Source organism: Balaenoptera physalus (assembly GCF_965194825.1).
Source record: "Balaenoptera physalus genome assembly, chromosome: 11".
Taxonomy (NCBI): Eukaryota; Metazoa; Chordata; class Mammalia; order Artiodactyla; family Balaenopteridae; genus Balaenoptera; species Balaenoptera physalus.
In genome coordinates this window covers 79,993,539-80,018,374 of record NC_138896.1, presented here as the reverse complement: position 1 = coordinate 80,018,374, position 24,836 = coordinate 79,993,539, and the positions used below count along the sequence as shown (strand labels likewise).

The 24,836-nt window shown below is 44.7% G+C and overlaps 1 protein-coding gene and 1 long non-coding RNA gene across 6 annotated transcripts in view; one reads left to right on the top strand and one right to left on the bottom strand.

Annotated features, from left to right (window-relative positions):
• Positions 1–24,836, bottom strand: part of LOC309637552 — a 398,176-nt gene that overhangs the window by 286,548 nt on the left and 86,792 nt on the right. The window lies entirely within an intron of this gene.
• The window catches only part of FAM107A (family with sequence similarity 107 member A), an 82,494-nt gene that overhangs the window by 39,212 nt on the left and 18,446 nt on the right, over positions 1–24,836 (top strand). Inside the window, exon 2 of one of the 5 annotated variants that reach the window (XM_082412400.1) lies at positions 2,749–2,812. The exons of 1 other annotated variant lie outside the window; for it this stretch is intronic. In XM_082412400.1, the coding sequence (XP_082268526.1) occupies positions 2,749–2,812 (64 nt within the window). Of the gene's footprint in view, positions 1–2,748; positions 2,813–4,732; positions 4,912–5,282; positions 5,332–23,557; positions 23,688–24,836 lie in introns of those variants that run through there. 3 more of the 5 variants (XM_082412401.1, XM_082412402.1, XM_082412399.1) reach the window with 3 other exon arrangements.

Genomic DNA, 24,836 nt, shown 5'->3' with positions numbered 1-24,836 from the left:
GCAGCTTGTGAAAAAGTGGGGAAGTTAGAGACAGCATGGCTTTCAGGGAGCCCAAGTTGTTCCCGGTGGCTGGAGTGTGGGGTGTGAGGAAGGTGGCCCCGTTTCCTCGCTGACCTTCCCTCATATGATTGCCCCTGCATCCCCTCCACTCCAGCCACCCTGGCCACCTTGCTGTTGCCTGAACTTCTGGCACACTCCAGCCTCAGGACTTTTTTTTTTTTTTTTTTTAGCAAGAACAATTTAAGTGGTCTTTTTATTTATTTATTTATTTATTTATTTATTTATTTATTTATGGCTGTGTTGGGTCTTCGTTTCTGTGCGAGGGCTTTCTCTAGTTGTGGCAAGCGGGGGCCAATCTTCATCGCGGTGCGCGGGCCTCTCACTATCGCGGCCTCTCCTGTTGCGGAGCACAGGTTCCAGACGCGCAGGCTCAGTAACTGTGGCTCACGGGCCCAGTTGCTCCACGGCATGTGGGATCTTCCCAGACCAGGGCTCGAACCCGTGTCCCCTGCATTGGCAGGCAGATTCTCAACCACTGTGCCACCAGGGAAGCCCAAGCCTCAGGACTCTTGCTCTAGCTGTTTCCTCTGTCTGCGACCTGCTTCCCCAAGATATCTCTGTGGCTAACTCCCCGGCTTCCTACAAGTCTGTGCTCACATCTCGCCTTCTCAGTGAGGCCCCCCCCCCAGCAGTCATTTATTACCACGCACTGCCCCCGTTTACCACTTCCCACTCCTCTCCAACTCTAACTTTCCTTCTTTCCATGTACCTATCACCTTTTAACACACTATCTACTTATTCATTATGCTTATTGTCTGTCTCCCTCGCTAGAATGTCAGCTCCACAAGGTCAAGGACCTTTGTCTATTTTCACCGAGGCATCCCAAGTCCTTGAACATGTGGAGGAGCAAATAAATGGGATTTGAGAGGCTGGCAGGGAGGGGACAGGTTGCAGAGGCCTTGAAGGTCAGGGGGAGGGCATGTGAGTTTGATTCCAAGTGCAAAGGGAAGGACCAAAGGGTGGTTTTGAGTAGGGCCAGATCAGAGTCTGTGTTACATTGTAAAAGCTTGCTCTGGAATCTGTGAGGAGAATGGTTTGAAGGAGGGCAAGCTACTGCAGACATCCAGGCATGGGGTGGGGAGGCACGTGGGCTAGGGTGGGGGCATTGGAAGAAGTGGATGGATTGAAGGGATCCCAGGAGGTAGACTTGGTGAGCTGAGGACTATGGGGTTGCAGGAAGACAGGGCAAGGCAAACCCCAGGCTCCAGCCTGAGCCGCAGGGCTGGAACGGAGCCACTTGCTAAGATGGGAGGACAGAGGGGGAACAGGTCGGGGGCTGGAGTGGTCAAGAATTCCATTTGGGCTATGGTGAGTTGGGCCTATTAGACTTTCAAGTGGAGATGTCAAGTAGCCTGTTGGACAAAGTTCAAGCTCAGAGTGAAAGTCTGAATTAGAAATAAACATTTGGGAATCATTGGCTTAGAGTTGTTTTTAAAGTCATGACAGAGTAGAGGGAGAAGAAAAGGTGCCTAAGAAATGACACTGAGGACCAAACCCTGAAGCCTTCTGAAATTGCTCTTGAAGGATGAGGAGTTTGCCAGGAAGGCAGGGAAAAGGCAATCCAGGTAGAAGAAACAGTGTGGATGAGACCTCACATACCAGAACGTGGTTCTCAGTAGTCTTCAAAACTGTCAAGTTCATCAAAAACAAAGAAAGTCTGAGAAACTGTCACAGCCAAGAGGAGCCTAAGGAAATAAGACAACTAAATGTAATGTGGTATCTTGGATGAGATCCTAGAACAGAAGAAGAGTACTAGGTAAAAACTAAGGACATCTGAATAAGGTCTGGACCTTATTATTAGTTAATAATAATGTTATAAGTGATATCATATGATATCGCTTATATGTGGAATCTATAAAAAGGGGGTACAAATGAACTTATCTACAAAACAGAAATAGAGTTACAGATGTAGAAAACAAACTTACGGTTACCAGGGGGTAAGCAGGGGTGGGATAAATTGGGAGACTGGGATTGACATATATACACTACTATATATAAAAATAGATAACTAATAAGGACCTTCTGTATAGCACAGGGAACTCTACTCAATATTCTGTAATTGGGAAAAGAATCTAAAAAAGAGTGGATATATGTATATGTATAACTGACTCACTTTGCTGTACACCTGAAACCAACACAAGATTGTAAATCAACTATACTCCAATAAAAATTAAAAAAAAAGAATAGGCATCCTCACACCCAGTCAGACTCAATAAAGTGATTTCCATCATGAATTAGGGGGGGATTCAAAAAAAATAATAATGATGTTATTAGTTAATAATTAGTTAACAGTTTAATAAGTAGTTTAATTAGAACAGATGTGCCATACTATGTACATGTACATCTACATATATGTAGGATTTTAATAAGAGAGAAATAATAGAGAAGTTGGATGCAGAGTATAAGGAACTCTCTCTACTATCTTCTCGATTTTTCTCTAAATCTAAAACTGTTCTAAAAAATAGTCATTTAAAAAAAAGAGCATGAGCCTCATAAATGATGCCCCCCACACACACACACACTCACACTCCAAGGACTATAGTACTTTGTTTCTCTGGAGAGGACTTTGACCCTGGCCAGTCCCTTCTGTGGTCAAAAGATCCAGGGACACTCTGAATATCTCTTCACTCCTCCCCCTGGCAAGGAACAGAGGGTCCTCACCTCCACCTACTTTCTTTCTGTTCACAGAAAGAATACTCTCCTGGGGCCATATTTCATAATGAAAATGAGAAGCAGAGACTAAATGGATCAGGTAAGTCAGACCCGCCTAGAATTCCTTGGGGATGCAACCAGAGTTAATCTTTTGGTAAGGCTCTGTAAAAGCACATACTTAGTCATAATTTTCCTGAACCCGCACCTTGTTCAATAGCTGGCTTGGTTTTCCTCCTGCAGTAAAAGCTTTGGCACCATGTGGGTTCACATTCCTTCTCCACTACTAACTACTTATGTGATCTTGGGCAAGTCACTTGAGCCTTATTTTCCTCATCTCTAAAAGGGGCATAGCCATACTTGATCAAAGAGTGGGTTAAATGAGATGAATGGTACATTAGATATAATTTCATCCTTTGAAGAATGGATATGAGATAGTGAATGCCAAATGTCTGGCATCCTGCCTGGCACTCGTGGTGGCTGGTTGTTGATAAGAAACATGATCAGTCTGGCCAATGACTGAGGTATCCAAAGATCAAAGTGTGTCACTTTGGTCCTTGGGATTCTGTGTGATGACAGGGACCTCTGAGTCAGAGCAGAAGCTGGGCCTAGGCAGTGGTCAAGGGAGAGCCAGAGACAACTTGGTTGGCAGCTGGCCTAGGTGGCACCAAGGATGGAGAGGACACGGAGGCAGAGGGAGGTGGTACTGTGTGGCCAAGGCCCCGGCAGCCAGCTCAAGACTCTGATCCACAGACACAGCCTTAAACAGAGGCCATCCAGTACCCTGGACAGCTCCGGGGTGGGGCGGTGGGTGTGGAGAGCAGTCTATACATTTCAGGGGCCTTGGTTTTGTGGGTGAAGAACTGAACTGGGTGTTGACTCCTCCAACTAGCTCTTTGAGCATGAGCAAGCCACCTCACCTCCCTGAGTCTCAACTACATCATCTCTAAGGTGGTATCTTGGATGGGATTCCTACATTCATGTTAACATACTTACCTTTCAGTGTTTTCGTGAAGAGTAAATAAGATAACGGAGAGGCAACAGAGTGGCCCATTTCTGAGGTCAGACCATCTGAGTTTGTATGACAGCTCCACACTGTGTGACCTCAGATAAACTGCTTAACCTCTCTGAGCCTGTTTCTTCTTCTGTAAGTTGGAAGGCTAATAGACCCTAATTTATAGGATTGTGAAGACGAAACAAAATAGGACATAAAGCACATGAACATTAGTTTCTGTTTTAGAAGAAACTTAGCACAGCACCAGACACAGGCTAGATAATCAAAGTTGTTGTTTTCTTATATCTTCCAAACTATCTGGTTGACTTTGCCCCTCCACCTTTAGACTCTTGGTTGGTCCTCCCATTTCTGGATGTTAAAGGAATTTCACAAAGCCAGAGAAATCAATCTTGTGGAATCCCACGGGCTTCCCGTCACAACTTTCTTCCCCCAGCAAAGCCCCCGCTTCTCAGTGTCACCCACCACAGGATGCCTTGGAACACTTTTCAAAAAAATACCAATATATAGTGTTTGTTCTGTGCTAGCCACTGTGCTTAGAGATAGAGAAAATGTGTTGGTTACCCTCATAACCCTGAGAGATGAGTACCATGGTTATCCCCATTTTACAGATGAGTAAACTGAGGCTCTGTGAGAATAGATAACTAAATCGTAGGGTCACACAGCTGTTAATTAGTGGTGCTGGACCTGATCCCAGGGATGGCACTTCAGAACCCCACACCCGCTTGTAGCATTCAACAAGGCCAGCGGCCAGGGAAATAGAGAAGAGTAGGTAGGAGACCGAGGCTGGAAATCAGGACACCGGGTTCTCACCTTGGCCCTGGAACCCTGAAGCCAGGAGTCCTCACGCCAGACGCTTACTCGGGCCCAGTCTGCTGCCTGGGCAGGGATACCTACCTGGCCCCTGCCCCCTGTCCCTCCCCCACGGGCGCCTCTGGGCCTGGCCCTCTGGCAGCCACTGTAACCTGATCCGCGGCGGGGTTTGGTTCTCGGGCAGCGTCACCGTCCCGGAGGCGCTCCGACCCGGGACTGCGCTCAGACCCGGGACTGCTGCACTCCGCAGTGCGCTCCCAGCCTGCAGTGCCGGCTCCACAGACCGGTGCACCGGCGCATGGCGCAGAGGCTGGGCGAGCGGGTCCGGGGGCCCACCGAGGCCACCGGGCTCTACCGGGCCGTGCTGCTCAGGTCCGGTAAGTGGGGGCAAGTCTACCCGGCCCCCCGCCTCCGGGAAAGCGCAAGGAGGGCATGGCGGGAGCACTGCCTTCAGCCCCTGGCTAGCAGGGCGCCTCGGTCCTTCTCTACTGGTCTGCTTTCCTCTTTTCCTTTCCTTCTATCCTCCGTTCTTTCATTCTTTTTAATTACTTTTTTTCTTCTTTCCTTACTTTCATTCCTTCTTTCCTTCCTACATTCGTCCTTTTGGGGATCTACCCTTATTAGATATATTGCTTTATTCCTATTATATGCACTTGCGGTGCGCGCGCACATACGCACACTCACTGTTCCCTGACTACAAAAGTCCCGCAAGCTTCCACCTCCTGGCCAGCCCCTTAAGCAGAGACTCGCACAAGTCGGGGAAGGAGGCATTGGTAGGCGTGGGAGAACGGACGTGGGTAAGACTGGTAGCGCGCGGTGGGGCGTAAAGAAGCACAAGCCCACTGGTGAAGGACTTCCAATATCCAGTGAGGGGAAAGGGCGAGGGGGGAACAAGTTACAGGAAGGTGAGGAACGGGTTTTCTATAGGTATGCATTTAAGGAGAAAACGATTTGGAAAGAAACACCTGGTGGGTGGTGGTTTTCGAGGATGCGAGTTGGATAAGTGTTTCTTTAATTTGTCTTTTTACTCATTTGCAGTAAGCACATATTACTTTTCTACTCTGGACAATAGTTTGTTTATTTAGGAAAATGAAACAAATGTAATATAGGGCCAGTGTGAAAATAATTTGGAACGTACAGGGATGTAGAAAGAAGAAAAACCATGCCCGCAGTAAGCATTTGGGGTGTTTCCTTCCGGACTCTGTGCTTGGAGAGAGACGTTCAGAGGGGGGTGAAAATCGGTCTCCTGCCGGCTCCCTGCCAGCTCGGGGTATGTGATTAGAAAACGTCACGGGACTTGGGCTCACGAGGCAAGCTACCCTCTGCCTTGGGCAAGGAACCTACCCCACCCGGTAGTCCTGCCCGCTGACCCCTGCAGCCGAAAGCTCTAGGCGAGCCGGAGCCGCTGGCCGCGGGCCTGCAGGAGCGGCGCTTGCCCGCCGCCCGCACGTAGTCTGCTCTGGGACCGATCGGCAGTTCTTCCTTGGATTGGCCCCGCCCCGGAGAGATCCCGCCGCGGAGTTACTGCTTGGGAGCTTTGAAACAACGGTTCTCTAAGTCCAAAAGCACGGTCTAGGCAAGACTTAAGGACTGGCGGCGCCTTCCTGGGGCGGGGTATCTTAAATCTGGCTGAGCCAGGGCAGGCAGAAAGCGAGGAGCTCTATAATTCGAAGAGGCTGATTTCAAACCTCAGCTCCAGAAATTTCCCTACAAAACACTCTTCCTAGGTGTCCCTATCCAGTTCCTTTTTTCTCACTAAGATGAGAATAGGGTATCTCTAACCTGGAGATCCTGTGTTCCCTCTAACCTGGAACTGCAGCTGTGAGGCTCACTCAAACAGTCACATTTTCCACTCGCAACACATCCAGAATAGCAGACATACCAGAGTCGTTCCAGGGGCCACATGCTTGCCCGGCAACTGTACCACACACAGCTGTAAGTCAGGAAGGCAGCAGAGGCTGGTTACTGGGGCCTTATGGAGGGAGCGCTTGCACTGTGCTACTGACTCAGTCTTCACAATCCTTCAGAGTCACTGCTAATTGTCATCCCCATTTAATAGATGAGGACACTGAGGCTCGGCTTCAGCAGCATGCCCGTGGTCCTGCTACAGGAACTTTTCTATCCCACTAACATGTAGAAAGCACATTCAAACTTTGGGCCATCTATGCGAAGTCTGCCCATCTTCTGAGAATAGTTAATAACGGCAAATGATTGCTGGTCACTAGCTATTGCCACTCTCTCTGACAAATACTGTAGATCTGTCTTGTCATCAACTTCATTCATTTATTCATTTAACCAATATTTATTGACCACTATTCTGCACTAAGCCCTATGCGAGGCACAGGGATGTGCTGATAAATTAAATGGATAAGTCCCTCCTCTCAGGGAGGTAAGTACTTTTAACCTCTATTTTAAAACAGGAGGAAACTGAGCCTCAGAAGGTAACTTGACTTGTCTGAGGTCACACAGCCAGTCAAGGGTGGAGCTGAGATTCAAACCCAGGGCCATGTGCCTCTGGAGCCACTACTCTGGCTGCCTCACACAAGGAAGAGCAAGAAGTAAGAGTGGGGATGAGGAGCCAACTGGGCCATTTATTGAAAGAGGCAAGAGCCCCCTTCTTTTAGAAGCCCCCAAGGATGGGATTATAGCATCAAACCCAAGATGGCAGCCATTTTCATTTACAGTAGCCTGGAATCATGCACCAAGTAATATAATACTTCGAGAAAATTTTTCATCCCAAGTTATTTTAAAATAATTTCTTAGTATTAAAGTAATACATGTTCATCATGAATGTTCTGGAAAATGGAGAATGAGGAGGGGGAAGCCTTACCCGTAATCCCACTAACCATAAGCAGCCACTGGTAATATTAGGGGATGCCTCCTTCCAGTTTTGCTATGCGAGATTTGTGTGGGGTTGTGTGTTTCACATTGCTGAGATTGTACTGACTCTAGTTTTTAATCCCATTTTTTTTCACTTGGATAAAAATCTTACTGTTTTTAAATGGGTTACTGAGATAACAGCTACCACTTTGGAACACTGACGCTGTGGCAGGCACTGTGTGAAGGGCTTCCCATGTCATACCTCCTTTATTCCTCAAAAGAATGCCCCATTTTAGAGATGAGGAAACAGGAAGTTGAAGGTCACCTAGCTACCCAACAGTGGAGCCAGGATCGGTATCTGGGTTGACACCAGAGCCCATGTTCTTAACCACTAAGCTGGAAGGGTCACCTCTGGGGAATAACTCATGCTTGGCCATGCCTGGTAAGCTATGCAGTGCTGTAGTAAAGGTCCACCTGAGGTTCGTTTCCCACCTGGAGCTCAGCCCAGGTTCCTGCTAGGGAGGGAGGGCATCTCTCTGCAGCATGGACCGAGGGACACCTCCCCAGGTGCCTGTGGATATCAGCAACTGTGCTTCTCTGCAGCCAGAAGGGTGGTCATAGCTTCCATTGCTGCCTGCCAAGTAGGGTTGCCAGATAAAATAGTTAAATTTGAATCTCAGATACACAATGAATATTATTTTAGTGTAAGTGTGTCTCAAATATTATATGGGTATGCTTATGCTAAAAAACTGTTCGTTGCTTATCTGAAATTCAAATTTAACTAGACATGCTGCATTTTTTTTCTTTCTTTACCCATATATACACTCTTTTTTATATTCTTTTCCATTATGGTTTATCCCAGGAGATTGGATATATAGTTCCCTGTGCTATACAGTAGGACCTTGTTGTTTATCCGTTCTAAATGTAATAGTTTGCATCTACTAACCCCAAACTCCCAGTCCATCCCTCTCTCTCCACCCCTCCCACTTGGCAACCACAAGTCTGTTCTCTATGTCTGTGAGTCTGTTTCTGTTTTGTAGATAGGTTCATTTGTGTCATATTTTAGATTCCATGTGTAAGTGATATCATATGGTATTTGTCTTTCTCTTTGACTTAACTTCACTTAGTATGATCATCTCTAGTTGCATCCGTGTTGCTGCAAATGGCATTACTTTGTTCTTTGTTATGGCTAAGTAGTATTCCATTGTATATATGTACTACATCTTCTTTATCCATTCATCTGTTGATGGACATTTAGGTTGTTTCCAGGTCCTCGCTATTGTGAATACTGCTGCTATGAACATAGGGGTACATGTATCTTTTTGAATTACAGTTTTGTTTGGATATATGCCCAGGAGTGGGATTGCTTAATCATATGGTATTCTATTTTTAGTTTTCTGAGGAACCTCCATACTGTTTTCCATAATAGCTGCACCAACTTACATTCCCACCAACGGTGTAGGAGGGTTTCCTTTTCTCCACACCGTCTCCAGCATTTGTTATTTGTAGGCTTTTTGATGATGGCCATTCTGACTGGTGTGAGGTGATACCTCAGTGTAGATCTGATTTGCATTTCTCTAATAATTAGTGATGTTGCACATCTTTTCATGTGCCTACTGGCCATCTGTATGTCTTCTTTGGAGAAATGTCTTAGATCTTCTGCCCATTTTTCAATTGGGTTGTTTATTTTTTTGTTGTTGAGTTGTATGAGTTGTTTGTATATTTTGGAGATTAAGCCTTTGACAGTTGCATCACTGGCAAATATTTTCTCCCATTCTGTAGGTTGTCTTTCCCTTTTTTTATGGTTTCCTTTGCTGTGCAAAAGCTTTTAAGTTTAATTAGGTCCCTCATTTGTTTATTTTTGTTTTTATTTCTATTGCTTTGCGAGACTGACCTAAGAAAACATTGGTACGATTTATGTCAGAGAATGTTTTGCGTATGCTCTCTTCAAGGAGTTTTACGGTGTCATGTCTTACGTTTAAGTCTTTAAGCCATTTTGAGTTTATTTTTGTGCATGGTGTGAGGGTGTGTTCTAACTTCATTGATTTACATGCATGGACATGCTGTATTTTTGTTAGCTACATTTGGCAACCCCACTGCCAGGCATTATGGAAGTTTGCTTGGCTTGACAAGCCATGGTCTGCCCAGGTTCCCCTCTACACACACCCACTCACGTACTCACATCCCTTTCCCCGTGCCTCGATCTACTGTCCATATTTTGTCTAGCTACAAGTGAATTAAAATATGCTGGAGGTCGGGGGCACCCCAGGGTCCTTCTGCAGCTAAGAGACCAGATTAACCATGCCTAACTGCAGCTGGGTTGAGAGCCAGCTTTCTGAAATAAGACTCTTGGTTCTTCCCCACTCCCTTGCACTTTCCTGTTTTCATGCTTGAAATCCCTCCACCGGGTAAATTCTTCCTGGTTCAAACTCGTTGTAAAGGCAACGCTCATTCCTTTTATAATCTCTCCACGGATCCCATGACAAGTTTTCTAGCCAGTACAGCTTCTCCTGCCAGGTCCTTTGAACAGAGCATGTTGGGGGTGGGGGAAGGTTGGAACCTAAGGCTATTTTGTGGGTGGCTTCTCAGAAACCTCATTGAGGCCTTGAAAAGAGGCCTTGGAGATTTAGACTGAATACACGGCTGAGGAGGAAGTTTGGAGTTGCCATGGAAACTTCTTGTCTGATGTTTGTAGGCCCAGATAAGCTGCTGCAGGTGCCTGTCAGCTTGGAGAAAGGGGGACAAAAATTAAAGGAAAAGAGGTTTTTGGAGTTTTTTAATGCAAGCTGCAGCCCTAGCCCACTATAGCTGCAGGAAAATTCCTCAGCTTCCACGCATGAATGCCTCTCCTGGTCTTCACTACCCCCTTCTTTTTAGCTCCTCTAGCTCCCAAGAAAACAAACTTCAGAGGGACAGGAGGGGAGCGTGGGACAGGTGTGCTCAGCCTCCAGGATCCCCTTTCATTCCTCCAGGGGCTGAGCAAAAATTCTGGTCCTCAGGCCCCTGTAGTCCAGAGTCCTACCTTATGGGGGAATGGGAGGGCCTCCGTCACAAGCCACACAGACCAAGGCAGGAGGCAGGAACTGGGGTTGAATTTGGCCATTACCTGGAGTAAACTCTTAAAGGCCTCATTTGACCAAAAGGGCTCTATTTTCCAATATGCAAAAGGTACATGACTGAACATTTGGTTGGTTGGAAAAGGTTGCTCTTTCCCATATTTTTCACCTTTATTGTTTTTTTCTGATAACAAAAGAAATATATGCTTTTTTTTTTTTTTTAAGCTACAAACATTACAGAAATATTGGGACAAAGGATAAGGGCCTGTAATTTTCTGCTGCAGAATAGTGGTGCTCAGACTCCTAAATATAAGCAGATCCCCTGGGGACATGTTAAAAATCCAGACTCCTAGGCCCCTCCCTCATAGATTCTAATACAGTGATCCAGAAACATGACCCAGTAATTCCATTTTAACACTCATTCCAACTGAAGGCTAGTAATGACATTTGAGATACGTTGGTCTAGAACTGACTTCCATTAACAGTTCAGTGTATACGCCTCCAGATTGGTTCTCTATGCATATACTAACTTTTTTATCTTGGAAAAAAAGGGTAGAGGAATCAGACTATATGTGATTTTGCTGTTTGATTTTTCACCAAACATGTAGAAGACATCTTTTTAGGGTAATAAATAGATGTGCTATTGATGGCATCCCATTATGGGCCGTAGCATAATTTCTTACTGATGGGGTATGGCTTGAGAAATGGTGGCTATTGACCTCATATACCGTTACACGCACACACACATGCTCACACATGTGCACAGACACAGCAAGATGGTGCCGTCACAAGCTCAGGGACATCAACATCTTTGGTGTCTGCAAGTCAATACTAGTTATTGAGCACCTTGCTACTGGGACAGGAATACTAAGAGGAACACGGTGAGGCCCCGGCCCTCAGGCTGGCGGTCTGGTGGGTGAGGCTGGTGGGTTTGTACACGGGTTGGACCATGAGAAGAGCTTTAGTGGAAGAAGTACAGTGAGTCCCAGCTGCCTGGGGAAAATGGCACCCAACCTTGGGGGATTCCTGCCCAACTCTCCTTGGCTCTCAATTGCTCTGGGGCTGCCATCAGAATCTTCCAAGAAAGGGAACACAAAGTGGGGCTGGAGGACATGGCTGGCCTGGGGACTGAGAGTCTGCTTCTCTGGAGTGAGAGGGACTGTGGGGTCTGTCTGCCTCAGGCGGTAAGCAGAGTCCTCCCGCCCAAGGATCCGTCTTGTTCCTCCACCTGTCACAGGACATGGGATTGGTTCAGACAAGCCACTGTGGGCCCTGGGACATGCCCCAAGTACTAGTCATTTGCACAGCAGGACAACATGTGGGTGGGGACCAGTGGCAGTGAAGAGTGCTTGACAAGAATTTGGTTGTGGTCTTCCACCGTCAGAATTTAGTGAAGTTAAGCCACAGCAGGATGGGGAGCTGCGGGAGGCACCATTCAAAGTACGTTAAGAGAAACAATTAGGAAGGAGAAACAACTCGAGAATTTGGGACCCTGCAAATTGAAGTGGCTCCAGAATGGGGGGCTTGGTCACAGCTCCCAGGTCACGCAGACCTGCCTGCCCCTTCTTCCTTCTGTCTCCCTCACACCCTGCACTCCACCCCACTGGCCTCCTTCCATCATGCCCAGCTCCTTCCCACGCTGGGGCCTTTCCACTAGCTCTTCCCACTCTCTGGAATGCTCTCCTCCTCACCATTCCAGCCTCCCTAAAATGTCGCCTCCCCACTGTCTGCCCTACCTAAGTTCCCAGTCCCTCCCTTGAACCTTGCCCAGTCTTGCTTTCATCACAGTGTTCATTGCAGCTCTACATTTTCTTGTTTGTCTCCTTATTTTTTTGTCTGAACCCCACCTTGAAAGTAGGTTACCTGAGCACAGGGATACTGTCTCATTTACACTGGGAACAGTGCCAGGAACACAGTAGGTACTCAATAAATGTTGGTTAAATGAATAACATAGGCCAAAGAGGATCAAAACTGCATTTTTAGAGTTTATTTACAATACTGTGTTAGTTTTAGGTGTACAGCAAAGTGATTCAGTTATATATATAATATGGCTGAATATATGTACACATATATATAAATCTATTCTTTTTCAGATTCTTTTCCATTATAAGTTATTATAAGATATTGAATTCAGTTCCCTGTGCTCTACAGTGAATCCTTATTGTTTATCCATTTTAAATATAGTAGTGTGTATCTTTCAATCCCATACTCCTAATTTGTCCCCCCCCCACCTCATTCTTTGGTAACCATAATTTTCTTTTCTGTGTCTGTGAGTCTGTTTCTGTTATGTAAATAAGTCCATTTGTATTATTTTTTAGATTCCACATTTAACCCAACAATATTGGGTTGTCCAAAAGGCTCATTCGGGTTTTCTGTAACATCATAGGAAAAATCCAAACGAACTTTTTGGCCAACCCAAATATAATATTGGTCTTTCCCTGTCTGACTTACTTCACTTAGTATGATAATCTCTAGGACCATCCATGTGGCTGCAAATGGCAATATTTCATTCTTTTTTTTTTTTAATTTTTATTGGAGTACAGATGATTTGCAATGTTGTGTTAGTTTCGGGTGTACAGCAAAGTGAATCAGTTATACATATACATATATCCACTCTTTTTTTTTTAGATTCTTTTCCCATATAGGCCATCACAGACTATTGAGAAGAGTTCCCTGTGCTATACAGCAGGTTCTTATTAATTATCTATTTTATGTATAGTAGTGTGTATATGTCAATCCCAATCTCTGTTTATCCCTCCCACCCCCATCCCCTGGTAACCATAAGTTTGTTTTCTACATTTGTGACTCTACTTCTGTTTTGTAAATAAGTTTGTTTGTACCCTGTTTCTTAGATTCCACATATAAGTGGTATCATATATTTGTCTTTCTGTGTCTGACTTACTTCACTCAGTATGACAATCTCTAGGTCCATCCATGTTCCTGCAAATGGTATTATTTGGTTCTTTTTTTTATGGCTGAGTAGTATTCCATTGTCTATATGTACCACATCTTCTTTATCCATTTCTCTGTTGATGGACATTTACGTTGTTTCCATGTCTTGGCTGCTGTAAATAGTGCTGCAGTGAACACTGGGGTGCATGTATCTTTTTGAATTATGGTTTTCTACGGATGTACACCCAGGAGTGGGATTGCTAGATCATATGGTATTTCTATTTTTAGTTTTTTAAGGAACCGCCATACTGTTCTCCATAGTGGTTGTACCAATTTACATTCCCCCAACAGTGTAGGAGGGTTTCCTTTTCTCCACAACCTCTCCAGCATTTATTGTTTGTAGACTTTCTGATGGTGGCCACACTGACTGGTGTGAAGTGATACCTCATTGTAGTTTTGATTTGCATTTCTCTAAAAATTAGTGATGTTGAGCATCTTTTCATGTGCTTTTTGGCCATCTGTATATCTTTTTTGGAGAAATGTCTATTGAGATTTTCTGCCCATTTTAAGATCGGGTTGTTTGTTTTTTTGACATAGAGCTGCATGAACTGTTTGTATATTTTGGAGATTAATACCTTGTTGGTTGCTTTGTTTGCAAATATTTTCTCTCATTCTGTGGGTTGTCTTTTCATTTTGTTTATGGTTTCCTTTGCTGTGCAGAAGCTTTTAAGTTTAATTAGGTCGCATTTGTTTATTTTTGTTTTTATTGTCATTACTCTAGGGGGTGGATCAAAAATGATATTGCTGTGATTTCTGTCAAAGAGTGTTCTGCCTATGTTTTCCTCTAAGAGTTTTATAGTATCCAGCCTTACATTTAGGTCTTTGATCCATTTTGAGTTTATTTTTGTGTATGGTGTTAGAGAATGTTCTAATTTCATTCTTTTCATGTAGCTGTCCAGTTTTCCCAGCACCACTTGTTGAAGAGACTGTCTTTTTTCCACTGTATATTCTTGCCTCCTTTGAAGTAGATTAATTGACTATAGGTGCATGGGGCTTATTTCTGGGCTTTCTGTCCTGTTCCACTGATCTACATTTCTGGGTTTTTTTGCATACCATACTATTTTGATCATTGTAGCTTTGTGGTATAGTCTGAAGTCAGGGAGTCTGATTCCTCCAGCTTCATTTTTCTTTCTCACGATTGCTTAGGCTATTCAGGATCTTTTGTGTTTCCATATAAATTTAAAAATTTTTTGTTCTAGTTCTGTGAAAAATGCCATTGGTAATTTGATAGGGATTGCACCAAATCTGTAGATTACCTTGGGTAGTATAGTCATTTTGACAATATTGGGTCTTCCAATCCAAAAACACAGGATATCCTTCCATCTGTTTGTGTCATCTTTGATGTCTTTCATCAATGTCATATAGTTTTCAGAGTACAGGTCTTTTGTCTCCTTAGGTAGCTTTATTCCTAGGTATTTTATTCTTTTTGATGTGATTGTAAATGGGATTGTTTCCTTAATTTCTCTTTCTGATCTTTTGTTGTTACTGTATAGGAATGCAAGAGATTTCTGTGTATTAATTTTGTACCCTGCAACTTTACCAAATTCATTGATGAGCTCTAGTACTTTTCTGGTAGCATCTTCAGGATTTTCTAAATAGTAAATAGTATCATGTCATCTGCAAACAATGGCAGTTTTATTTCTTTTCCAATTTGGATTCCTTTTGTTTCTTTTTCTTCTCTGATTGCCGTGGCTATGACTTCCAGAACTATGTTGAATAAAAGTGGTGACAGTGGACATCCTTGCCTTGTTCCTGACCTTAGAGGAAATGCTTTCAGCTTTCCACCAATGAGAATGATGTTAGCTGTGGGTTTGTCATATATGGCCTTTATTATGTTGAGGTAACTTCCCTCTATTCCAACTTTTTTTTATCATTAATGGGCGTTGAATTTTGTCAAAAGCTTTTTCTGCATCTATTGAGATGATCATATGGTTTTTATTCTTCAGTTTGTTAATGTGGTGTATCACACTGATTGATGTGCAGATATTGAAGAATCCTTGCAACCCTGGGATAAATCCCACTTGATCATGGTGTATGATCCTTTTAATGTGTTGTTGGATTTGGTTTGCTAGTATTTTGTTGAGGATTCTTGAGTCTATGTTCATCAGTGATATCTTTGTCTGGTTTTGCTATCAGGGTGATGGTGGTCTCATAGAATGAGTTTGGGAGTGTTCCTCTGCAATTTTTTGGGAAGAGATTTAGAAGAATAGGTGTTAACTATTCTCTAAATGTTTGATAGAATTCGCCTGTGAAGTCATCTGGTCCTGGACTTTTGTTTGTTGGAAGTTTTTAAGTCACTGTTTCAAGTTCAGTACTTGTGATTGGTCTGTTAATATTTTCTATTTCTTCCTGGTTCAGTCTTGGAAGGTTGTACCTTTCTAAGAATTTGTCCATTTCTTCTAGGTTGTCCATTTTATTGGCATATAGTTGCTTGTAGTAGTCCCTTATGATCCTTTGTATTTCTGTGGTGTCAGTTGTAACTTCTCCTTATTGATTTCTAATTTTATTGTTTTGAGTCTTCTCCCTTTTTTTCTTGATGAGTCTGGCTGAAAGTTTATCAATTTTCTTTATCTTCTCAAAGAACCAGCTTTTGGGTTCATTGATGTTTTCTACTGTTTTCTTCATCTCTATTTCAGTTATTTCTGCTCTGATCTTTATGATTTCTTTCCTTCTACTAACTTTGGGTTTTGTTTGTTCTTCGTTCTTTAGTTGCTTTAGGTGTAAAGTTAGGTTGTTTGTTTGAGATTTTCCTTATTTCCTGAGGTAAGATTGTATTGATATAAACTTCCCTCTTAGAACTGATTTTGTTGCATCCCATAGGTTTTGGATCATCATGCTTTCATTTTCATTTGTCTCTAGGTATTTTTTGATTTCCTCTTTATTTCTTCAGTGATCCATTGGTTGTTTAGTAGCATGTTGCTTTGCCTCCATGTGTTTGTGTTTTTTACAGTTTTTCTTCCTGTAATTGATTTCTAATCTCAAAGCATTGTGGTTGGAAAAGATGCTTGATATGAGTTCAATTTTCTTAAATTTACTGAGGCTTGCTTTGTGGCCCAGCATGAGAGCAATCCTGGAGATTGTTCCATGTGCACTTGAGAAGAATGTGTATTCTTCTCCTTTTGGATGGAATGTTCTATAAATATCAATTATGTCCATCCAGTCTAATGTGTCATTTAAGGCCTGTGTGTCCTTATTGGTTGTCTGGATGATCTGTTCATTGATGTAAGTGGGGTATTAAAGTCCCCCACTATTATTGTGTTACTGTCAATTTCTCCTTTTATGGCTGTTAGCATTTGCCTTATATATTGAGGTGCTCCTGTGTTGGGTGCATATATGTTTACAATTGTTATATCTTCTTCTTGGATTGATCCCTTGATTGTTATGTAGTGTCCTTCCTTGTCTCACGTAACAGCCTTTATTTTAAAGTCTATTTTGTCTGATATGAGAATTGCTACTCCAGCTCTCTTGATTTCCATTTGCATGGAATACCTTTTTCCATCCCCTCACTTTTAGTCTGTATGTGTCCCTAGATATGAAGTGGGTCTGTTGTAGACAGCATATACACAGGTTTTGTTTTTGTATCCATTCAGCCAGTCTATGTCTTTTGGTTGGAGCATTTAATCCATTTACATTTAAGGTAATTATTGACATATATGTTCTTATAGCCATTGTGTTAATTGTTCTGGATTTATTTTTGTAGGTCTTTTTTCTCCCCTTCCTCTTTTGTTCTCTTGTGATTTGATGACTATCTTTAGTGTTGTGCTTGGATTGCTTTTTCATTTTTGGGTGTGTATCTCTTGTAGATTTTTGATTTGTGCTTACCATGAGCTTTCGATATAGCAGTCTCTCTCTCTCTCTCTCTCTCTCTCTCTCTATATATATATATATATATATATACACACACACACACACACACACACACGATTGTTTTAAGTTGCTGGTCTCTTAATTTCAAATACATTTTCAATATCCTGCATTTGTACTCTCCTCTTCTCATGATTCCTGGTTTTGGTATATGTGTTTGTGGATGATTTCCTACCTTTAATGGATGTTTGCTATTAGCAGTGAGCTTTACCATTCGTAATTTTCTTATTTATGTCTGTGGCCTTTTCTTTTCCACCTAGAGAAGTTCCTTTAGCATTTGTTGTAGAGCTGGTTTGGTGGTGCTGCATTCTCTTAGCTTTTGCTTGTCTGTGAAGCTTTTGATTTCTCCATCAAATCTGAATGAGAGCCTTGCTGGGTAGAGTATTCTTGGTTGTAGGTTCTTCCCTTTCATTGCTTTAAATATATCATGCGACTTGCTTCTGGCCTGCAGAGTTTCTGCTGAAAACTCAGCTGATAACCTTATGGGGATTCCCTTGTATGTTATTTGTTGCTTTTCCCTTGTTGCTCTTAATATTTTTTCTTTGTCTTTAATTTTTGTGAGTTTGATTAATCTGTGACTTGGTGTGTTCCTCCTTGGGTTTATTCTGTATGGGACTCTCTGTGCTTCCTGGACTTGAGTGAGTGTTTCCTTTCCCATGTTAGGGAAGTATTCTGCTATAATCCTTCAAATATTTTCTCAGGCCCTTTCTCTCTCTCTTCTCCTTCTTGGACCCTTATAGGAGAATGTTGGTGTGTTTAATATTGTCCCAGAGGTCTCTAAGACTGTCCTCATTTCTGTTCATTCTTTTTTGTCTATTCTTTTCTGCTGCAGTGATTTCCACCACCCTGTCTTCCAGCTCACTTATTCATTCTTCTGCCTCACTTATTCTGCTATTGATTCCTTCAAGTGTGTTTTTCATTTCAGTTATTGTATTGTTCATCTATTTGTTTGCTCTTTAAATCTTCTAGCTCTTTGTTAAACATTTCTTGTGTCTTCTTGGTCTGTACCTCCGGTCTTTTCCCAAGATCTTGGATCATCTTTACTATTATTAATCTCAATTCTTTTTCAGGTAGATTGCCTATCTCCACTTCACTTAGTTGTTTTTCTAGGTTTTTATCTTATTCCTTCACCTGGAACACATTTCTCTGCTGTCTCATTTTGTCAAACTTTCTGTGTTTGTGGTCTCCTTTCCACGGGCTGCAGGATCGTAGTTCCTCTTGCTGCTGGTGTCTGGCCCCTGGTGTGTGAGGTTGGCGCAGGGGCTTCCTGCAGGCTTCCTGGTGGGAGGGACTGGTGCCTGCCCACTGGAGGGTGGAGCTGGGTCTTGTCCCTCTCGTGGGCAGGGCTGTGTCAAAGGGTATGTTTAGTGGTACCTGTGAACTCAGTACAACTTCAAGCAGCCTGTCTACTGATGGGTGGGGCTGTGTTACCCCCCTGCTGGTGGTTTGGCCTGAGGCATCCCAACACTGGAGGCTGCAGGCTATTGGGTGAGGCCAGGTCTCAGTGCCAAAATGGCAACCTCTGGGAGAGCTCATGCCGATTAATATTCCCTTGGCCTCTGCCACCAGTGTCCTTGCCCCCACAGTGAGCCACAGCCAACCCCCGCCTTCCCAAGAGACACTCCAAGACCCACAGTTAGGTCTAGCCCAGGGGCCAATGAAGTCACTGCTTTGTGCTGGGTCCCAGTGCACATAAAATCTTGTGTGCGCCCTCCGAGAGTGGGGTCTCTGGTTTCCCCAGTCCTGTGGAGCTCCTGCACTCAAGTCCTGTTGGCCTTCAAAGCCAAATGCTCTGGGGGCTCCTCCTCCCAATGCCAGACCCTCAGGCTGGGGAGCCTGACATGGGGCTCAGAACTCTCACTCCTGTGGGTGAACCTCTGCAATATAATTATTTTTCAGTTTGTGGGTCACCCACCCGATGGGCATGGGATTTCATTATATCACGAAAGTGCCCCTTCTACTGTCTTATTGTGGCTTCTTCTTTGTCCTTGGATGTAACATATCTGTTTTGGTAGGTTCCAGTCTTTTTTTGTCAATGGTTGTTCAGCAGTTTTTAGTCATTTTGGTGTTTTCATGAGAGGAGGTGAGCTCAAGTTCTTCTACTCCACCATCTTGTCTGGAATCGAGGGGCTGCTTTTAGTTTGGATGCTTGCTGCCTCTTTCCTCAGTGTGTGCTGGCTGTTATCCCCTTGATATGGGGTGTGTAGGTGCAGCGGCCCCATGCACACTCCCGGTACAGTGGAGGCGGTGATTGGCACCTATGCGCAGGTCTCCCAGTGGTGTCAGTGGCCTGCATGCCCCTGGGACAGCAGGGGCAGCAGCTGGCACCCACTCCCATGTCTCCCAGCAGTAGCGATGGCCCACACACTCCTGAGACAGCAGGGGCAGTGGTTGACGCCTGTTTGCCACCAATGCACACTCCCCAGACGGCAAGGGCAGTGACTGGTGCCTGCTTCTGGGTCTCCTAGCAGTGGTGGTGGCCCACGCACTCCGGGACAGCAGGGACAGCAACTGGCACCTGTTCACTGCCCATGAGCACGCCCTGGACGGTGGGGACAGTGACTAGCACCTGCTCCGGCTCTCCTAGCGGCGGTGGCAGCAGCCCATGCGCTCCCGGGACAGCAGCAGCAGTGACCAGAGCCCACTCGCAGGTCTCTTAGCAGCGGCCATGGCCATGCCCACCTCTGGAGCCCACCACACAGGTGGTGGCAGCTTGCACCCCCCTCCAGAGCTCAGGTAGGTGGTGTCCTGTTGCCTGAGAGAGTGTTCACAGGGAAAGAAGCTCCTATGGCAGTCCTGCCCCTGTTCTCACATGCCCCCCAACATGATGCCTTGCCTCTTTGGAGGGCCCAGGCTTCTTCCGAGTGCACCCTCAGTTTCCACACTCCAGCCTCTTCAGGCTGTTTCCATGCAGCCAACCCCAGTCCTCTCCCTGAGTCTGACCTCCAAAGCCCAAGCTTCAGCACCCAAACCCTGCCCACACCGGCAGACAAGTGTCTTAGGCTGCGGAGTGCAGGGCGGTGATACTGACCATCTGTGCAGGTCACTCGCCATCTTGCCTTCCACAAACCAGTTGCTGTGCTCTCCTCCGAGGCTCCCCCTCCATCCAGGTTGATCTCCCCGCTGGTGAGGGGACTTCCCAGGGTGCAGGAACCTTTCCTCCTTCACAGCTCCCTCCCTGGGGCACAGGTCCCATCCTGATTCCTTTCTCTCTTTTTTTTTTTTTTTCTTTTTTCTTTTGTCCTACCTCTACCTACATAGAGGTTTTCTTGCCCTTTCGGAAGTCAGAGATCTTCTGCCAGCATTCAGTAGATGTTCTGTGCGAATCATTCCACTTGTAGATGTATTTTTGATGTATCTGTGGGAATACATGAGCTCCACGTCCTACTCCTCCATCATCTTGATTCTGCTTTTCTTTCTTTTGCCTCGGGAGACTAATCTAAGAAAATATTGCTACAATTTATGTCAGAGAACATTTTGTCTATGTTTTTTTCTATGAGTTTTTTGGTGTTTTATGGTGTCATGTCTTGTGTTTAAGTCTTTAAGCTTGAGTTTATTTTTGTGCATGGTGTGAGGGAGTGTTCTAACTTCATTGATTTACATGCGGCTGCCCAGCTATCCCAACGCCACTTGCTGAAGAGACTGTCATCTCCCCATTGTATATTCTTGCCTCTTTTGTCAAAGATTAATTGTCCATAGGTGTGTGGGTTTATTTCTGGGCTCTCTATTCTGTTCCATTGATCCATATGTCTGTTTTTGTGCCAATACCATGCTGTTTTGATTACTGTAGCTTTGTAGTATTGGGAGAGTTATGCCTCCAGCTTTGTTCTTTTTCCTCAGGAGTGCTTTGGCAATTCTGGGTCTTTTGCTGTTCCATATAAATTTTAGGATTGTTTGTTCTTGTTCTGTGAAAAATGTCATGGGTAATTTGATATGGATCACATCAAATCTGTAGACTGCTGGACTTCCCTGGTGGTCCAGTGGTTAAGACTCTGCACTTCCACTGCAGGGGACATGGGGTCAATCCCTGGTCAGGGAACTAAGATCCCTCATGCCATGCAGTGTGGCTAAAAAACAGAAAAAAAAAAATCTGTAGATCACTTTGGGTAGTATGGCCATTTTAGCAATATTAATTCTTCTAATCCAAGAGCATGGGATATATTTCCATTTCTTTGAATCATCCTGATTCCCTTTATCAATGTTTTATAGTTCTAAGCCTATAAGTCTTTCACCTCCTTGGTTAGGTTTCTTCCCAGGTCTTTTTTTTTTTTAATGAGATTTTAAATTAGATTTTTTTAATCTTTCCCTTTCTGATATTTCATTGTTAGTGTAAAGAAGTTCAACAGGTTTCTGTATGTTAATCTTGTATCCTGTTACCTTGATGAATTCATTTATCAGTTCTAATAGTTTTTGTGTGGAGTCTTTAGGGTTTTCCATATAGAGTATCATGTTATCTTCATATAATGACAATTTTATCTCTTCCTTTCTGATTTGAATACCTTTTATTTCTTTTTCTCATCTGAGTGTCATGGCTGGAACTTCCAATACTGTGCTGAATAGAAGTGGTGAGAGTGGGCATCCTTCTCTTGTTCCAGAATTTAATGGGAAAGCTTTCAGCTTTTCACTGTTGAGTATTATATTGGCTGTGGGTTTGTCATAAATGGCTTTTATTATTGAGATATGTTCCCTCTATACCCACTTCGGCGAGAGTTTTTACCATGAATGGATGTTCAATTTTATCAAATGCTTTTTCTGCATCTATTGAAATGATCATATGGTTTTTTTTTTTTTTTAATTTATTTATTTATTTATGGCTGTGTTGGGTGGTCGTTTCTGGGCGAGGGCTTTCTCTAGTTGCGGCAAGTGGGGGCCACTCCCCATCGCGGTGCGCAGGCCTCTCACTACTGTGGCCTCTCTTGTTGAGGAGCACAGGCTCCAAACGCGCAGGCTCAGCAATTGTGGCTCACGGGCCCAGCTGCTCGGCGGCACGTGGGATCTTCCCAGACCAGGGCTCGAACCCGCATCCCCAGCATTGGCAGGCAGACTCTCAACCACTGCGCCACCAGGGAAGCCCGATCATATGGTTTTTGTCTTTTGTTGATATGGTGTACCACATTGATTGATTTGTGTATGTGGAACCATCCTTGTGACCCTGGAATGAATCCAGCTTGATAATGGTGTATGGTCCTTTTTATGTGTTGTTGAATTCAGTTTGCTAATATATTTATAGAAGCAAAATTGCATTTTTAACGCCTGCATTCATACTTGATGTATGTCCTGGGCCTAATCACTTCCCAGCCAACCAAGACTCTTCACGAGACAGTAAAGGTGGGAAGAGGGCCAAGTTTAACTGGTAGATGCCAACTTCCTTGCTAGAGTATTAAGAATGCCAACAAAAGCCAGAAAACACTTCCACATTTTCAGGTGAACACTGATTCCGAAATTAGGAGAATGCCTCTGTTATCTGTAAGCACCCATGTTGGCCTTCAGCATCTACACACGTTCTTTATTTTCAGACTCACACATTGACTCACTGAGTCAAGATCTATGGAACGCAGGTTCTGCCGGGCACAGTGCTTCATGCTGGGGCCCTGCCCTCTGATCACATTGAGTCCAGCTCTCTCTGTAGGAAGAGTCCTACTTGCTGAGCATTGACTACATGCTCTCACTAATGTCATCTCATCTGTGTTTTCTCTCAACCACCCTGCTCTCCACATTTGACAAACACAGAAACCAAGGCTCAGGGGTGTTAACTGGCTGCCAAAGGGGCTGGTGCCCGAGCCGAGCAGGGCTTACACAAGGACCAGCCTGGCCCAGAGCCGGTCAGCTTCTACTGCCCCGCTCTCTCCTGTGCAACGTCCTGTTGGCTCCTCTCTGGTGTTCAGATGAAGTTCAGGGTAACGTGTAAATAACATGGATGGAGTTTCTGGCCCATAAGTGGATGACCTGGAACTGACCCAACATAGTTTCCCTTCCTTTTGCACTGAGAGCCATTTTCTCCTGAAGAGTTGAACACTGCAGCAGGAAGCTTGGCTCCCTCTGCATCAGGGAAATACCGGAATGCATTCTTGCTGACTCTCCCATTAGAAACAAGGGGAAATGCCTCTACATGAGCTAGGTCGCTCAGAACAAAGCTTGGCGTGTTCTTATTCCTCAACAGTCTGACAAAATCGGTATTTATTTGTGCCTCCCCGGCATGTGGCCTGGACACGGTGTTCCACATCGGGGAAGTGGCCAAGTACCAAGTGCAATACCCGTTACTATAGTAACAGTTCCTTTTTATTGATACCAGAATAAACAGGAATGTGGAGCTGCCTCACTTGGTGGCATGTTTCATCCCCAGGGCTTTAGGAACCGCCCTTGGAGGCGGCCCTCCTTGTTAGTCTGGGACTCCGGTGGAGTAAGGACCCAGCAACGCTGCGCCCGAGTTCCCTTCCCAATGGCACAGGCACAGCTGAGAAGTAAGACGGTTTCTTTTCTTTTTCACCTGCTGCTGAGCTGGGTGCAGTGCAGGGAGGAGGTGTGGGGGACGGAGGGCAGCCTCGGAGCACCAGGTGGGCTGTCAGGGGAGCAGAGCTCTTTGAGCCCAGGTACCTGTGCTATGTCCTCTCTCTGTAAAATGACTTGGTGGTGCCCCCTGGCACCCTGGGTTTGGGAAAAGGATAGGAAATGAAGTGCAGGGAGTGCCCAGATTCAGCCCACCATTCTGGTTGATCTCTTTCTTCTAAATGCTCAGATGACTCTGAATTCATGCATGATGTGACCTCACCTAAGTCCATTTTCACACAGTATAGCAGTTGTAATTCTCTTAAGAACTGATAGATAAAATGCCAGAGTGTTGCGGGAGGCACAGCGGAGAGAACACTGGTCAGACAGCTTGGCTCAGACTCTAGAGCCTTCATTTGCTGGCTGTGTGATCTGGGAAAATTAGATGACCCCTTGGAGCCTCAGTTTCTTCATCTGTAAAAAGGGGTCTCAAGAGTGCCCATCTCCTCAGTCTATTGTAAGGATCTCATGAGGTATGGCTGCAATGCTGAGCACAGTACACGGCACATGGTGAGTACACGGTAACGTGTTACCTGCTTGCCTTTCTGGTGGATTTGGCTTTAGCACTTTGCAGTATGAGGCAAGGCTGGTATTGGGCCAAAAATCAGAGGTTATAGGATTAGGTGTGTCACTTTTTTGAACTGCTACCAAACCCAGTGGTTTCCCAGTTGTGAGCCAGCCCCAGTACCTGTGTCTCTGGTCAGCTTGGATCCTGAGTGGCTCTTAGGTCTGTTGGTGCTAAGTCCTGACGGGATCTCCCCCTGGAGGCATTTGCCAAGTGGAGTGGCTGGCATCATGCCACTGGTGGGCCAGCACGAATATCTGATCTGCTGACACTGTTCCCTGGCTAGCTGCACAATACTCCCCACCAACCTCGCTAGCGACCTTCCACGTCCAGCCCGGGGCTCTCCTATGGAACTGACTTGAAACCCTGAATGCCCTCCCAGACCTTCTCACAAACTAGGAGGTCACAGTGGACCCAAGGCAACATGTTCAGGAAGTTTGTCTCGAGTCAGTTTCTCATGGTGTGGGGAGGTTGCATCCCAGTGAACAGGCAGCTCTGA